Source organism: Pantherophis guttatus, chromosome 2 (assembly GCF_059756535.1).
Source record: "Pantherophis guttatus breed Tessera chromosome 2, ASM5975653v1, whole genome shotgun sequence".
In the NCBI taxonomy this organism is placed as follows: domain Eukaryota; kingdom Metazoa; phylum Chordata; class Lepidosauria; order Squamata; family Colubridae; genus Pantherophis; species Pantherophis guttatus.
In genome coordinates, this window is record NC_142064.1 from 56512813 (window position 1) to 56528050 (window position 15238).

Genomic DNA, 15238 nt, shown 5'->3' on the forward strand with positions numbered 1-15238 from the left:
ACCCCCCCCCCTCACGTTATTCTTACCTTTTATTTGGCCCCACCCCCAATCTATTGCTGCCTCCTGAGTCTGATGGGCTATATAGCTGATGGGCTATAAGGAAAAAAACTGTTTAAGCTCTTGCCTTGGGGCTTCAAAGGGCCACCCTACAGCTGATCAGTGGTTTGGTGGTAGACTGGTGCCTCCAAAAACAAATGAGTAGACCGGTGCCTGCAAAAATACATGAGTAGACCGGTGCCTGAAAAAATAAATGAGTAGACCGGTACAGTTCTACCAGTTAAAAGCCTGGTAGACCAGTACCTCTGCTAAATCCTAAAGACTTGTCACATAACCATCAAGCCATGCCCACAAAATAAGCCACGCCCACAGAACCAATAGTAAAAAAATTTAGAACCCACCCCTGATTATACTACTATATAGATTCTTTACAATGTGCGAGATACATGACTAAGTAGATAGATCTGTTAATACTAAGCATCCAGTTTAAAGGTTTAGATAGTCCACAATTACAACCACATTTGGGAACAGAATTTCCATCATAAGTTGTTATGGTTGTAAGTTGAGTTGGACCCAATTTTATAACAATTTTTGCAGTGGCCATTAAGCAAATCTCTACAGTCATTAAGAGAATCATACGGTAGTTACATGAATCCAGCTTCCCCTTTTTTTGGTGGGTTTTTTTGTGAGAAATTGGCCCCCAAAAAATGTTACAAATTGTGATCATGTGACACTGCAACCTGTCATAAATATGAGCTGATTGCCAAGCCCCCATTTGACTGAGAAGGTGGTACATCAGTTGGACGTGTAAGTACAGGTCATAAGTCATTTTTTCCAAAGCCATCATAACATCCGATTACTATTAAATGAACAGTCATAAATTAAGAATAGAAGTTTTGATGAAAGGCTTAACCGACAGAGCTATTGCAGTTTTCTTCATTAGAGGTAAAAGGCAACACATTTTTCCTCAATGAAGCAGACTACATCACCTTGCAGCCTACTTCTTGTTTACCTCCTTTTCTCCAGTATTTGCAAGAGCTGAAAGAGGCTTCTGATCCTATATAGCCAGAGAAGGCTATAGAGCATTGAAGTAGCAAAGCCATGAAAGTCATTCTCTTCACAATCAGAAGCAAGAAATTCACATTGTTTCATAAGTATCTTTAAGGGCATGCTTTACTGAGAAATTCATTCAACTTGGCTAAACTTGTTAATGTGAAAAACCTATCTTTATAAAATGAGAATAATGTAACAGCACTATAATGGGGTTTCCTTTAGGTCGAAGACAATTGTGGATAATAACTTCTTGATGTTAGATGGCAAGAATGACTCAAAGGCTGAAAAGAAGAAGCATACCTCAAACCAGGTACTGAGAAATACTCATCTGTTTAATATCTGAAATGTTGAAGATCCTGGTTGTGGCAGAACAACAAAAGTACTGCACAGAACATCAGGCTGGGATAGCACGTCAGTGTTGAAATACCACTTTTTCCCATCTACCCCGTAATCCTGATTTATAAACAAGGGACCACATTTGGAATCTGTAAGAGCTGATCCTTAGATGCACTTTATCCTCTGAATTGGTTCTCATATTAAACTAAAGTTCAACAATTAAATCAGTAGTTTTATGCAGGGGTGCTAAGTCTAACCTGCTTGCTCTGGTTCACATGGACCAGCTTTTAAATGCAAATCTACCCACCCTTCCTTCCTCTTCTCTCATTCTCCCTTTGTGTCCCACATTCTCCAACTTGTCTTGATTCCAGGCAATAGTACACAGTGTGATGCTAAATCAAGACAGCTGTCCCCATGGTGAAAGAAAGACAGCAGCAGCTGCTGCTGCTCACTTGGCTTTTGATGGGTGGTATTGAGCAGAGAGGCTGGATGTGGGAAAAGGTTGTGCTATATAAGGGAAGAGAAGAACAACTGGGCTCTTCATCCTGTTCCTATGCATTCCACAAGAGCTATTTCAAGGATTTGCACTGGTTTAATAGAGACCAACATGGATCTTGTTCAGATTTTCCATGCCACCCGATAATGGCAATTATAATATATCCCTATATATTTGGCTCTATGCGTTGATGCTATTGGAAGAATGGTGACAAAGGATGCAGGCTGTTTTCATACTCTTACTCCTTATTAAAGTTAGGATGAAACAGGGCTCTATTTCTCATTAACAGCTGCATTATTATCAACATTTGAGCTTTGGTAGCCATTAGTGCTACATGGCTTTGCATAATTAAAGTGCTGTCTAAATTACCTGTGACATGGACATTGAGCACAATACAAACAGTGGCTTATAATGCAGTCTGGATAAGTTGGGTCAACACTGCTGAATTGTTTAAGAGACAACCATAGGCAGGTTGTACGTGCTTACAACCAAGAACAGGCCAAGAGATCTGCTGCTGTCCCATCGTTAAAGTAAAATATGTTTTTGAATTAGCATATTGTGTGAAGCCAACCAGCCATTACAGCTCATACTCCATCATTTTTTGTTTGTTTAAATATGTGATCCTAAGCAAGGGTGGTTTGTTAGGTTAAACTATGGCTTGCAAAAGTCAGAGGGTGGTGATAGGAATTCAAGAAAGGAAGACGGTTGGGCACAAATGTATTCAGCATTTACCTTTCCCCAAGTATTACCTGCAATGTAAAGAGCTGCTTATGTCATGAAACTATGGGGCCTGAGGTTTGGAGCAACCTATACGTAGCTCTTGAAGGAATGAATGCAAACATATATCAAATAATCCTACACTACTCTTAAAATGTCAGTATGCATACAGTAAAAGCTCTGTTCATGATTTATCAAAACAAAACAAAATTATGCCTAATTTTGATATATCTGGATTTATCTTCATTGAATAAGCTTCAATTGACTAGGTTTACTCAATATGGCAAGCGATTTATCATGGCTGATAAAATGCAATGACTGGTTTACCAATATGCTAACCAAAATTGAAATAAATTCATCTGATGTTGACTGTATCCACATATAACTACCATATTTTTCGGAGTATAAAATGCTCCGGACTATAAGACACACCTACCTTTTTTGGGGAGGAAAACAAGAAAAAAAAATCTGCCTCTGCCTCACAGCAATTTGCCTCCTTGCAGCAAACAGTCTACTTTAGTTTCATTTTCAGCACAGTCTGATTAGCACAAGAAAAAAAAATCTGCCTCCCTGCAATTTGCCTCCTTGCAGCAAACAGCGGAGGCCCGCACGCAATATGCAATGGCAATCCCTGCAGCCTGAAACAGCTGAGGGTCAGAAGGCCGATCCAACCGACAATCAACTGCTTGTGCTAATCAGGCTGTGCTGAAGCTGAAATAGGCTGTTTGCTGCAAGGAAATAAATTGCTGAGAGGCAGAGGCCAAAGAGTGGGGGGAGGTTGGGGGGGAGTGGCTACATTTCGTGTATAAGATGCATCCAAATTTTCACCCTCTTTTGGGGGGGGTATGTCTTATACTCCAAAAAATACGGTAAGCCCGAATCATCAAATAATTATAATTTTATTGATTCTGATCCTGTTGGAATAATGAACCACTTGAGGAACTACAGCACTATGCCTTATTGTACTCTTAGCAGATAAGAAAGACTAAGAAGTCTTATGCCCTTAGGCACAGTTTGTTGTGTGTTTAAGTTTTATGTATAAACACTGTGCCAACCCTGGAAAATAATTGTGATCAAAATAATTCTACCTAGTACATACAGAGGAGAATTCCTTTTGAGTGTATAAACTCTGCTTCCAGCCTGGAACAGGAACAAACTGACCTTTCCAGAATATCAGATTTTGATCCTGATTGGTGGAGGCAGAAAGTCAAAAAAGTCAAGATGGCAACTGCAAATACACCAAGCCCTTCACTTTTTTTTTTTTATGTGTCTCATGTTCCTACGGATTTCTTCATTCTGTTTTTGAAAAGTATGTGCACTCAATATAGTACAGTTTCAGTCCTTTCCATCTGCTGATGAAAAAACTATTCCCAGGATTTAATAATAAACTAGGCAATCAAGGGTGAGGACTGTTAAAATAAAATAGCAGTAACCAAAATCTGGTTTGTTTATTTGTTTTGCTTTAGTTTAAGGCAAATGCTCATTTTCACAAGCTGTTTCTGGATGTCCCAATTGATGAACCCTTGAGACAAAGTAAGCAGAATACCATTTTTATCTGTTATGTTGCATTTTTGTCAGTCATGTTTTCTACAGGTAATCCTTGTTTGGTAATTGCTTTGGATAGCAACCATTCACAAATACAACAGTAATAAACAATAATAAAAATTCATTTTCTAATCTGGAAACTGAAAACAAAAAGCCTTCAGTGTGAAACTGATTAAGGTCTGGTCAGTTTCAGGCAGGGTGGATAAAAATCAATGATTTTTTTAAAAAAATCAAAAAAATCAGATTTTTTTTATTTAAATCGGATTTTTTTTATTTAAATCGGATTTTTTTTATTTTTATCGAATTTATTTTAATAAAAAACTTTTGGGGTAAAAATCTATCATAAGATAGTTTTCTATTTAAGATACATAAATAATTTGGTTTATTCAGCATGAAATGGAGCTTAGTTATGTAGCATGAGGCTGTATATTCTGCAACACTGGGACTATCGGTGAGTCAACAGTGGGTCAAAGGAGTAGCAGAGATGACAGTTGCTCTTTAAAAATTATGATTTAAATCGAGTTGATTTAAATCAAGCCTTTTTACTAGTGATTTAAATCATGATTTAAATTGTGATTTAAATCAACTCGATTTAAATCAAATCCACCCTGGTTTCAGGCAGAAGTTGCCAATCTGCAGGAGATTTCTAATCCAATAATTAAGGTCACAGATCTGAGTTTATTAACTTACTTTAGCATTTTTAGGGACATCCTCTTCTGCAGAGAAAAGCAACTCAATAAAGAATAGCTTGTTTAAACAAATTCTGCCAGATGGCAAAAAGGGAAAACAAAGATGGATCATGCACAGGACACAGTATAAGAGAACTTTATCTAAATAAGAAGGCAGCAACCAGTAATGTTTGCAGCATTTTGATATTAGGGTTATGGAGAGTTTTGCTTATGCCCGGTATAGTGGCTTCCTTTTGTTGACATATATACACACACAATACAGTTCTGGTTCATAGCACATTCTAATTGTGAGTTTGCTTTCTCATGTAAAATCCCAGTACAGGTACTCCTCATTTAGTGACTGCCTCATTTAGCAACACTGTTACAACAGTGATGAAAAAAAATTGTGACAAATCCTCACATCTATGACTTTTACAGGTCTGTAAAGCAAAAGAAAATTATAGTAAGAGCATAAACAGTCATGGTTTCACAATGACAGCTTTGCTTAACGTCCAAATTGCTGGTCCCAATTGTAGTTGCTAAATGAGACTACTGGTATTTAGTATTGAATAGCTCTCTCTTTCAGCTCTTTTGGATATTCATATCCAAAATGTAGATTCTGAGACAACTAGAATATTTTTCAAATCTTTTTAATCTTTGCAGAGGGTTTTCCCCTCTCAGAAATACCTTTGGATTTGCAATATTTGTTTTAAGAAAATTGTCTTAGGTATATAGTGTGTGTTAGATACATTGCCTGACCAGGTTGTACATATTCCCAGTTAGATAACATTACTCATGTGATCTTTGTAGATTTCACCTGTGCCTTACAGAAAGAAATTATGTACCAAGGGAAGCTATATGTATCAGAGAACTGGATTTGCTTCTATTCCAAAGTCTTTGGCAAGGATATCAAGGTAAAATATAATAAATATAATATATTTAAATAAATAAAACGTAAATATTGGCCATGCAGGTACAAAGATAGCCAGGGAATTGATTGAAGCCTGGGAAACTAGCCCCTTGTCAATTAATAGGAGTGCTGAATTACCATCAGTTTATCAAATACTTAGGAGCCGAGTGCTTAGCAGCACAAGAAAATGACAGCCAATCGCCAGCCATCAACACACCTTTCAGCCAATAGGAAGGCATCACATAAGCATGACTCGCAGAACAGCCCAAAGCATGCATTCCAGTAGAGAGAAATTCTCTGAAGATGGCTTCCAGCATGAGTCCGAAAGCTTGGAAGAGTTAATCTCTGGTTTCGGTGACCAACCCATATTCGAACTCGCATCATTATCCTGGGATACATATATTTGCCTTTATTCGTAAATAAATATAGCTTAATCATGTGCTAAAGGTCCATTATGCATGCCTGATTTTTATTTAATATGCACACAAATGATAGTTGCAAATGCTAATGCTATGTGGCAGGGGTCTCCAACCCCAGGCTGAGGCCCAGTGCCAGGCCACAGCCCATTGGAAACCAGGCCTGTGGAAGTGGTGGACAAGCGTGCGCGCATGCGCACACAAAGCTGCATTAATGAAAGCAGTATGCACACGTGTGCAAAACCATCCCCTCTCTTTCCCAGCCGCCACCTCCGCTGGTTGCTGAGCTGAAAAGGTTGGGGACCACTGCTATCTGTCATATGCACTATATAAGTAGAAAATAAGACATCTTTACAGCACGTGAGCTATTCAAAAGATTACCGTGAAATTGTTTCTATTGGCTATTTGACCAATAATTTCAATGGTAAATTCCTACTTTGTAGAGGCAAAACCGTAAGAAAGCAGCAGGCTTTAAAACTTCATTCATAAATCGAATTTCACTAGCCCTGGAACAGGAGGCAATTTAAGATGTTCAGCCTGAACTTCCAACTATAATGTGTGTTTCTTGCTTTATAACAAACTATAGTTAGATTCTGCCTTAGCATTATGTGAAGATGCAATTTGTATCGTTACTTGTAAGCAAATCACGATTTCTCCAGTATGATTTTATTCTCAGAGAAGTACTCAGCTAATTGCATTTTTAAAAATCCTTTCCTTCACGGCAAGTTTTTGAACTATTTATTTGGTTCTAACATTGTCAGGAAGAAAACAAATACATGGAGTGTTTCCCAGCTGGATATAATCAAAATGAGATTTAGCTGAATATTTTGCAGTATTAGAAAACTGCTTAATTATAAAGAATTTTGCCAACCATTCCTTTTTATGACATTTTTAATCAATCTGCCTCCATTTCCTAATAATTAGCATTGTTGTAACTGTATTTTTGGGTGAAATAGAGGTCAGAACATAATGTAGTGGAGCTGTGTGTGTTAAAAACATTTTTTTTGTATATTTTTAAATGATAAATATCAAAACACACAATGCATATCAAAAGTAGTTTGCAGGCCTCTTACATTCATCACAGATGGAAACATAATAATTTTAAGATAACATCCATTTCATTTACATGTTTTATTATTTTTGTCATAATGTAACATAGGCATCAAATTGGCACTCAAATTAGCTTAAATCTAAAAAGATAGCTGCCAGGCTTTATCTGAAAGTATCTAGGTATCCGCACAGCAAAAATTACATTATAAAAACCACTATTCACTTCTTTGCATGGGTTCTGCTGCATAACCATCATTTTGCTGATTAAGTTGACATCTTCAACTTGTAACAATTATTATGCTTTCATTTTAGATTACTATACCAGTGTTATCTGTAACACTAATAAAGAAGACTAAAACTGCCCTGTTAGTGCCAAATGCTCTAATTATTACTACAGTCTCGGATAGGGTAGGTTTACGTTTTATTTACCTCATAATTTTGTTATGCTGGTTGTTTGTATTTCTGTACCCCTGTTTCTGGGAGTATAATTGAGAATAAAAATTAAGGGCTATATGAACTAGAAATCATATATTCCTCTTTTATAGTTATTCTCTTATGTTCTGCGCTCTTTCCGAATATCATTTCCAAATATAGGAAGTGGCGCTGAATGTGATTACATAATAAATAAAGATAAAGCATTCTTAATATATCATGTTGAAGCTGATCTTGCTCAGGCAGAAATGTGCTAACTTGATGAAAGTCTTGGCACAAAGTAACAATCCAGAGAGCCTCTCATAAATTTCAATTATGAAAGGCAGATGATTAAAAGTCAGCTGAGTACATGGGATTGCACGTGGTATATAGATGCCTCAGATCCTTAATTAATGTGATATTCTTTAGGAGAATAATAGGAAAGGCAAGCTCTACCAGTCTTCCCTGGTTTTAAATGATATTTGTTGGTGGTTTTCTTTACAGTACATGTTCGTCTCTTTTTTGTCCAGAGACACTGTTTACAAACTGCTAAAATTGGTTTGCAGTCATCTAGAAGTAAGTAAAACTTTCTTCAGATTTGTAAGTCATACATGTGAGGACAAGTCAGTGGGGTGGGGTGGGGTGGGGTGGGATGGAGTGGAACGGAACGGAACGGAACGGAACAGAACAGAACAGAACAGAACAGAACAGAATAGAACAGAACATTCTTTATTGGCCAAGTGTCATTGGACACACAAGGAATTTGTGTAAACTCTCAGTATACATGCAAGCAATAAAATTACATAGTCATAAGATACCAATAGGAATAGGTAATAGGAAAGATGATTACTTTTTCAGTACCATGCCATAACCCTGAATAGTTGCTAAGCAGGGCAGTGGTTAAGCAAGTTCTACCTGTATACCTGTGACTATTCCTAGTATTACTTAGTTAATCCTACTCCAACTGTGTAATTTTTAAAATTGCACATTTCAGGATGCGAGTGTTGGCAACAGTCCTAATCCTTCTCCCCTAGAAAGTAGTTTCAGAGCTGATCGTCCTACAACATTACCTCTGGTAAGTTTATTTTTGAAGAGAAAAACATTTATAGTGGAGAACTACATTAGAAATAGCTTTTTTATAAAATAAAAATTTTTTTTTATTAATTTTATTTATGTACTAGAATTTTTATGGTTTCTGATGACTCTGAGTGGTTTATGATCAGCAATAGCAATTTAATTGCTATCAAAATATGTCAACAGATATCTAGTCGATGTCTTATTTGTAGGTTAATTTTCATTGTCCCTAAACATTTCCTGAATATCCATATCTTCAAAACTCCCTACTCTTTGAAGGGACCCATAATAAAATTTCTCTCCCGCCTATTATTGCATGGGCACATTCAACCTGAGAAAGTGATGGTTTCAAAGATAGCCAAGTGTTGAGCCTTGGCATATTACAATATTCAGCCATGAGGTGATGAAAGCATGAATTATTTTTCTTTTTTATTGATTAGACTTCTATGCCGCCCATCTCACCAAGGTGACTCTACTTAAAATGTACAATACTTCCTCATACAGAAAAGGGAACAATTCATGTACGTGACATAATTCTGCAAAGATCCTTCTAACACATACTAGAACTAAAGTCTACTTTACCAGAGGCATGAATTTTACCCCATATCATCTGTATGCATACATACATTCACACATATAAATTTATAGTTAGGCCCCCAAATTAAAAAATGACACCTGATAATTCTTCCACGCTGAGTTCTTTATTGTTTGCATACCTACAGACAGAATCTTGTCAGACTAAGCACTCTCCTATCAGCATCTACCAGACATTCAGAGAACTGTTTGAGAGAGACTACTTTCACCTGCTTTCTCTCAAACCAAATATCTGGACTGAGTTGTCTCTTATTCCTCTGGAATGCACCCTCTGCCACCTGGGAATCCAGCCTATTACATTTCATCACAGAAACAATAAGATTAAGTAACATCTGCACAGCTCTTCAAGGTCTAATATTCCTTCCCATCAATTTCAAAGATGTAAAAGAAATGATATTATCTGCAAACTAAATTATTTGAAATGGCATGGCTTGATGAAAATCAATTGGTGACATTTATGCACCTGGAAGCTTAGTCTGCCATCTACAGTCTTACTGTTCTACCCATTAGGCTAAGATATACTTTGGCTGCAATCGTAGAATATTTTTCAGGCTGAAAACCACCTTCAACTTTGAATGATAGGCTGGAGGACACACAACAGCAGATGGGATGGGGAGGTGGGAACTAAGCAAATGTAATTAAAATTCAAGTAATTAAATGTATTACATTTAATGTATATTAATTAAAAGAATGTCCATTTTATTTATAACATTAAACATTACAAGTTGGTATTTTTAGCGGGGTTTGGACGGATGGTGTCCTAAAGCCTAAAGTTGTTGTATCCCTATTATATATACTGTATGTAAGCCTCACTATGTTTTATGGAATATGTGGAAGTAGGTCTATACTGAGAACATTTTTATTGTCATTGTTTTCAACTTTGTGGGTACAGAGGAAAATAACAAATTGATAATTAATTGGCATTTCTGATACATTGACCCTTTCCAGGATTTCAATCATGATTTCTCTGAACTGGATGGCATCATACAGAGACGTAGACAGGAGATGGAAGAATCCAGCAGCACCGGTTCTCAAAGCCCAGAATTGGAACACTTTCAAGGTTTGCTGTTAAACAATTGTTTCTCAGCTATCTTAAAACACAACCCTTTAGTCTAGACCAGGGGTGTCAAACTGGCGGTCTGCGGGTTGAATGCGTCACGTGCAAGCCACACCCATCCCAACTCCGTGAAAATACATCACAAATGGCAACTTGACGCCATGAGTTTGACATCTGTGGTCTAGACATTTGGAACACTTCAACAAAGAATGGGTAGTGCAAACATTGTTTAGATCTATCAAAGTACTTTGTTGGCATTTATTGGTCTCAAAACTATTCAAATGCCCTACATTTGCTTCTAGTATACGTTTCTTCTTCTCCAACAGATTACCATGAGACTGATAAGCAGTCCCATTTCAAAAGTTCCAAGACAGACACGAAAGATATCTATAAAGATGTACAGTCTAAATGTAGGCGTGATGATCAAATCAGGAATGTTTCAGGAAACAGTAAGTAAATCTGGTTGTATTTCTTTGGGTTGACCCATAACTGTGCCCAGAATTGTATAGTTTCCTCATTGTCAGATGTTGATTGGTTCATTGCAGCCTCTTCATTGATGGATAAGTAGAAACCTTTCTGATTTGACTGAAATTGGAGATTCTGCCTATAGGCTGCAATTCAAATTTCATATCTGCTTATTTTCTTGGCAGTAGCTGTTATTTACTGCTTTATGATTTCCAGTCCTTCCTTGCTTTTCCTTGTTTCTAGGTGACATTTCTTGATTAAGTATACTTTGGCAGTCTTATTCTTCATTTTCTTTTCTTTCTTTCTCTCATCTGTTCTATCCTGCTTGCATTTGATCTTAGCATGCTGATCTTATTTTCCAACCTAATATTTATTTATTATTGGTGGGGGTTTTATGTCAGGTTGTTATTTAAATCAGTTTTGAAGTACAGTTCTCTAGATTGAAATGAAATGATAAGGTATGTGGATTTATATGGAAAAAGTAGGAGAAAGGCAAGAATGAGAGACATTGGGGGAAGGAGGCCTAATTTATAGCTGTGAGAACAACATAAAAGGACTGTGACTTCCCATGTAATCTCCCAATTTCCTTTAATTTATAGCAGGGAGTCTGCATATGCTTGCAGATCAATTTCTTAACCACAGATTGTAGCTTTGAGTATTTTTGGAATTCCTTTCTTTGCCTTGTTATTCTGAACATATTTCCATTCAGATCAGTTTACATCTTCGAATGCAACTCCCATATGGTGAGAGAACCTAATCTGCTGATACAGTAATCATATACTTAAGCTATAAATTTTAATCAAGGCTTTTTGAGATATAAAAGTGTCCCGATTTACCATGTTCATGTTAACTAGACAAAGCTAGTTCACCTTAATTAAGCAACACTAAACTACAATTTACATTAACATACTTATTTAATATATTTCATAGGTGAGAAGAAAAAGAACAGTCAATTTGAAGCTCCTTGTTATTTTGCATTTCTAGTCTCCCAGTATTGTATGTGTTTAGTCGTAGCCTTTTCAAAGACTAGGTTAATTTTTCTTTTTATCTCATAGTTTCTTCAGGAATCCTCGGAACTTTCGACAGAATGAATTTTCAATTATTTTTGTCGGTGACTCACATACTCATTGTTTATGCAATTCTGTAAGTATGTAGAACCATTTCCTCAAATTACAAAGCTAAACATAAGGCTGAGAGCATCTTCCCTGGAATATATTTTGAAAGCTGGACGTGCAGCGGCTAAATAAATGGTTTCTGAATTTCTTTTTCATACTTGCCACACACAAATAAAGATCTGAATATGCTCCACTGTAAACATTTCCACTGGGGAAAATGGAGGGAGAAAAATGTGATCTGTCTAAATTACTCTGAGTTGTGTTATATGGATAACAAGCTTGTGTCGTTTCCAAAAGCGTTTTGCTAGACTCCTGGAGGTAACAGAAAAGAAGATTGATGGATATTTTCAAGGTTTACGGGCAAAGTAGAGCAGGTAGCAACAATGCAATCCAAGTAGCAGATAAGGGGATTGATAAAGCAGAGCAAATTTCTGAGGAAACCTGTTGAATAGGGCAAGGCTATTCACTGCTGGAGCAGACAAGAGCCCAACCCAGTAACATTTACTTTTCTTGTTGGTCTCACAAGGACCTTTCTCTTTCCCTATTCAGGCTGTCTTAAGGAGCAGTATCTCCAACCTCCTTCTGAATAACTGTTTACACGTATGAGTTAAGCTAAAATTAAAGCACATCGGCACAGGATTTGACAAAGCATGGTTAATGTTACTAATTTAGTGTAACAGGAGCTTTGATATTGTAATAGGTTTTCTATACTACAAATGAGTTTATCTTACCTGGGCAGTCACCTGTTTATGTTCTTTTTTTTCTTCTACAACTCTCATGCAGTGTTTTTATCCTCATTTGTTCCACATTCTATATGCGATATAAAGTTCATCATTTGGAAGAGCAACTTGTATCCATGGCTTCTACTGTGGACCCACATATGAATGAGTAAGGATACTCTTTGTTGAAATGCAGTGTCCTTTGTATTCTTTTCTATTGATTATTCTTCACCATTCTTCTCAGGTGCAGGGAGTCAGTGATCATATTATAGAAATTCTACCCACACTTTTTTTTTCCCCAAATAAAAACAAGAAAGATGATATGGTCTAGGTGAGAATCTGACTAGTCCAATATCACTTCTCACAATGGCCAAATACAAGCAGGACATGAAAACTTGAGAAATAGACTGCTTATGATTCTAGAGATAAGTCATCCGAGTAGTAAGTTTTCTGAGAAATCCTTGGGGAGAGTCTTTATCAAAAGTCTGAAAGTCCAAGCATGTAACATCTAACTGATCAACCATATCGACATTGTTGCTGTGATTCTGACTTTTTCTGGTGTTTTTCGGATTTATTCTTTAATCAGGCTTGCCCTTTTTAAACATTTGTTTGTTTGTTTGTTTGTTTGTTTGTTTACATTTAAAACTCTATAAATTTATATTTATAACCCTAACCCTAAAATAGATTTTAAAAATACGTAATATAAAAACACACAGCTGCCAAGGATAAAAACGTAATTATTAACAAATTCAAGACTTGAGCTATATCACATGGGGCCCATATCCTGCCTAGCTAGTTTCCTGCTTTTGCTATTTCTGCACATTTATTATTTTTGTTGTTAATTGCAAAACTACTAAAGTATGCTGCCCGGTCCGTTTTTATACCATACACTATATTTTTACACCATACACACTTCTTTTATGTAAGAGCTTTATATAAGAGTCTTGGTGGCGCAGCAGACTAAAGCATTATTAAGTAACACCAGCTGCCTGCAATTACTACAAGTTCAAATCTCACCAGGCTCAAGGTTGAGTCAGCCTTCCATCCTTTCGAGATAGGTAAAATGAGGACCCAGTTTGTGGGGGCAATAAGCTGACTTATTATAGGGCGAAAGCCCTACTAAGCAGGTATATACAAAAGTATGAAGGCTATTGCTTAATGCATTGTAAGCCGCCCTGAGTCTCTGGAAAAGGGTGGCATATAAATCGAACCAATAAATAAATAAATAAATAAATAAATAAATAAATAAATAAATAAATAAATAAATAAATAAATAAATAAGTAAAAAGAAATTGACTTTGTGTTTATCCAGCATTTTTTAAATAAGTCTTTTTCCATATACATATTTCATTTAGTAGTTTGTGACTTACGACCAATTGCTTAGTGACCTTTCCAAGTTATAAGAGACCCCCCCAAAAGGTACTTATGACCCAGATTTGAAGTTCCAACAACCCATGATCACACACAATCACATTTTGAGTGCTTGCAATCAGCCTACATTTATGACCGTTTGCAACATCCTAATTTATGACAAATTGGTCCCAATTTATGACATTTTTTGACAGAAACCAGTGTTTACTTCCAATTTTGGGGCAAAAAAACCCATCCATTATAAACCATGAGTTCACTTTCTGATGTTCACTTCATGATTGTTATGTTTGCTTCACAATCAGTAGACAACAGTTAGAGCCATAATTAAAATTAAATGCAAATGAGGCATCAGAACTAACTAGAGCAGGGCTGTAAAACTCGCAGCCCGTGGGCCAGATGTGTCACCCGCTGCCATGCCCATGTTCAGTTTAGCAAAGGGGGGAAAGTCACAATATGTCACATGACAACACCATGACGATACGAGTTTGACACCCTTGAACTAGAAGCTTCATGCCAACTGAAATGATACAGTTTAATATGTGAAAAAGGATGGGACCATCCTCATTTCTGGGGTAACGTCTTTCAAGGAGTAGGGTCCACCACTGAAAAGCCCTAGCCCTCATCCCACAGACCTTACACAATGTGGGACCCTTGGTAAATGATGATGTCCTAGCCTGGCAGATTATATCTTGCCTATTATATTATAGCACAGCACTGTAGATAGACTTTTTTGTCTTTACATGAACTATTTTAACTCATCCATTAGTGGTTTTAATAGTTATGCCATTGTTGACTCTCAGTGGGGTTGTGCTTCCACATTCAAGACTTTGAGGAGTCTTCGGTGTCCTTTTGTGCAAACAGCAGGTCATAGCTGATGGCCATAAGGCAATTTGCACATGTACATCTAATGTGTCAGTTGCTCCCTTTTCTAAAATTGGAGGCCCTTCAGACTCATGCCTGACCACGTTGCGATTGGATTACTGTACTGTAAAAAATTAGCAGGTGGATACTTTTCTAGCATGAAGACAGACAATCTTTAGTGAATTTCTGCAAAAATATCTGCTACTGAAATTATTGCACCGGAGTTAGATTTTATATGTGTAAAGTAAAGGTAAAGGTTTCCCTCGCACATATATGCTAGTCGTTCCCGACTTTAGGGGGCAGTGCTATCTCTGTTTCAAAGCCAAAGAGGCAGCGCTGTCCCAAGACGTCTCCGTGGTCATGTGGCCGGCATGACTAAATGC

The 15238-nt window shown here is 36.9% G+C and overlaps 1 protein-coding gene across 1 annotated transcript in view; it reads left to right on the plus strand.

The window, feature by feature from the left end:
* GRAMD2B (GRAM domain containing 2B) overlaps positions 1-15238 on the plus strand; it is a 38833-nt gene that overhangs the window by 17204 nt on the left and 6391 nt on the right. The window contains exons 3-12 of the mRNA XM_034409982.3: positions 1273-1360; positions 4066-4132; positions 5623-5726; positions 7501-7596; positions 8104-8175; positions 8594-8674; positions 10216-10327; positions 10651-10773; positions 11845-11932; positions 12688-12792. Of these exons, the coding sequence (XP_034265873.1) occupies positions 1273-1360; positions 4066-4132; positions 5623-5726; positions 7501-7596; positions 8104-8175; positions 8594-8674; positions 10216-10327; positions 10651-10773; positions 11845-11932; positions 12688-12792 (936 nt within the window). The remainder of the gene's footprint in view (positions 1-1272; positions 1361-4065; positions 4133-5622; positions 5727-7500; positions 7597-8103; positions 8176-8593; positions 8675-10215; positions 10328-10650; positions 10774-11844; positions 11933-12687; positions 12793-15238) is intronic.